This window comes from Amblyraja radiata, chromosome 5, assembly GCF_010909765.2.
Source record: "Amblyraja radiata isolate CabotCenter1 chromosome 5, sAmbRad1.1.pri, whole genome shotgun sequence".
Taxonomy (NCBI): Eukaryota; Metazoa; Chordata; class Chondrichthyes; order Rajiformes; family Rajidae; genus Amblyraja; species Amblyraja radiata.
The window spans coordinates 102,538,823-102,541,167 of NC_045960.1; the positions used below are offsets into that span (position 1 = coordinate 102,538,823).

Here is a 2,345-nt window from a genome sequence, read left to right on the forward strand (position 1 = left end):
AGAAATATTTGTATGTAGGAACTGCCATTGCTGATCATGTCTTAATATTGATGACAGTATTTCTGCAGTCGATGAACATTCTTTTTTGTTTCCCCAGGAGAACTTTGTAAACAAGAATAATGTTTGTATAATGTCTGTAAATGGCAATGAGGTGGAAGCTAAGACAATTTAGTTGAGTTTACTGATTGAGCCCACCGAGTTCGTGCCGACCAGCGATCGCCACACATTAACACTATCCTACACACACACAGTAGGGACAATTTACACATACACCAAGCCAATTAACCTAGAAATCTGTACGTCTTTGTAGTGTGGGGTGACACCGGAGATCCCGAAGAAAACCCACTAGGTCACGGAGAGAACATACAAACTCCATACAGACAACACCCGTGGTCAGGATTGAACCCGGGTCTCTGGTGCTGTGAGGCAGCAACTCTACCGCTAAACCACCGTGCCACCCTTTATTTCACCATTATAAGTAAAATTGCTAAACTGACCAAATTTATGTTTAAACCTGAAGGAGCCATTAAGCTTAAGTTAGTATTATTATTATTATTATTATTATTATTATTATTATTATTATTATTATTATTATTATTATTATTATTATTATTATTATTATTATTATTATTATTATGTTCAGCTTTCAATGCCTTCTTCTGGTTGGACGTCACACATTGCTCACACATGATCGTCCCGGTCTTTCCTTGTCTCCAGCGACAGGTAAAATCAGTTTTACATTGCGAACAGGCATACGGTTCCTGGGCCAACGCCTGCGCGGAGGTTTTGCCTTGAGTTTCTAGCAGGTTATGCACCACTTCTTCAAGTCCGACTAGGTAGATGAACTCATTATTAGCAGCACTTGGTAGGAAGTTCAGCTCGGGGGCTGGAGGTTTGGGCGGTGGAATTTCCAGCAACGTTTTCTCCAGCTGCTTACGGAGCGCAAGCTTGGCTGCTGCCTGGCGACTGGCCGGCGAGTCATTGGAGTTCACAGCAGATGTCACTGTATTGCCGACATTCGACTGACCCGAGTTCAACGTTGAGGCTTTCATTGCACTTGAAGCCTGTGGAATGTTGACGAGCAGGCTGGTGTTGGGGACATTGGCCACACGGATCAGTCCCTGTTGTAGAACCCTCTGGCCCTGGATTTGTACCACACTGGGCACTGATGCGCGGGGAGCCAGCAGCAGAGGAGGTGGGGCAGTGCTGGCATGTGGTCTGATGGCGTGAATTTGTGGGTTTCCTCTCACTAATGGTGGCATCACAATCTGTGGGTTCTGTTGCGATCCAACCTTTGAGGTCCCTTGTTGAACACCGCGAACCAATGGTGGTGGGATTACTGTTCCCACTGCACGGACGGTGTTTACCTTTGGAATAGTGGCCTCCTTCTGGATCTGACTCTGGCGGAGCTTCTTGAGCAGGACAAGTTTGGCCTCCTCCAACCGCAGCTCTTCCTTTAATTGCTTGATCATTCTTTCTCGCTCCTCTGGGGTGCTCTTCATAATATCATCCGTGTTTGCACTTCTTAGTTCCTTCGAGAGCCCGTTCAGCCTGGGACTTGAGGGTTCGTTGTCGGAGAGGACAATGATGTCCGGAGATAGGGGCCGCTTTACCTTCTTCATTTCAATCTTTGACGTACTCATGTCAACAGGTTCATCTCCAGTTGGTACTTCTACTTTGATAGTTGCTTTTACTTCGCCTGGCCCCTTTAGTAACCCTGCAGTCCTTCCACCACCCCGGTCAACAGGCTCTGTTTTAATTCTTATCTCTTCTTTCAATTCTTCCAGTTCACTGTCCATATCAGTTCCCTGAGAACATTCCATCTTTGGTTTCTTCATGTCAACATCATTAGGTAGACCATCTCGTTCCATTGCTCTCTTCTGGCTTCGTGTCCTGTACACCTCGTCAGTCATGGCAGAAATATCTGTTAAGTCTTGAAGAGCCATCTCTTCCATGAAAGGGCCTTGACTTTCAAAGTGTCTCCTGGAACTTGGCAGATTCCTCCCTCCGGGGATTATTTGCTTTGTGGGGGTGGTGGAGGAAACTCCGGGCCGTGTTCATGTCTGATATATTTAGTTTTAGCTATATCTGCCTGTACGTTCGTAGGTGGGATTTGATACGTACTAGGGGTGTGTTCTTTTGTCTGGCGCAGGCTCGCAGATTAGAAGTTTCAGTTTCGTATCGGAATATGAGGGGAAATAGTTTTCTACATGATCACGACACACACATGTTACGAGACGACAAACCTTCATAAGAAGCTTTTATGTGATATATATGACTTGAATGGAACAGCGATTAAGAACGGAAAGTTATGAGTTCTTTGTTTTGTATTATATTTGCTGTCT

The 2,345-nt window shown here is 45.1% G+C and overlaps 1 protein-coding gene across 1 annotated transcript; it reads right to left on the minus strand.

Moving 5' to 3' along the window:
- Window positions 1-635: 635 nt before the first annotated feature.
- On the minus strand, window positions 636-2,057 carry LOC116973646 (transcriptional repressor p66-alpha-like; the record flags this gene model as incomplete). Its single annotated transcript, XM_033021909.1, has 1 exon — window positions 636-2,057. A coding segment is annotated over exon 1 (1,320 nt), but the record flags the coding sequence as incomplete, so codon positions are not given.
- Window positions 2,058-2,345: the final 288 nt, after the last annotated feature.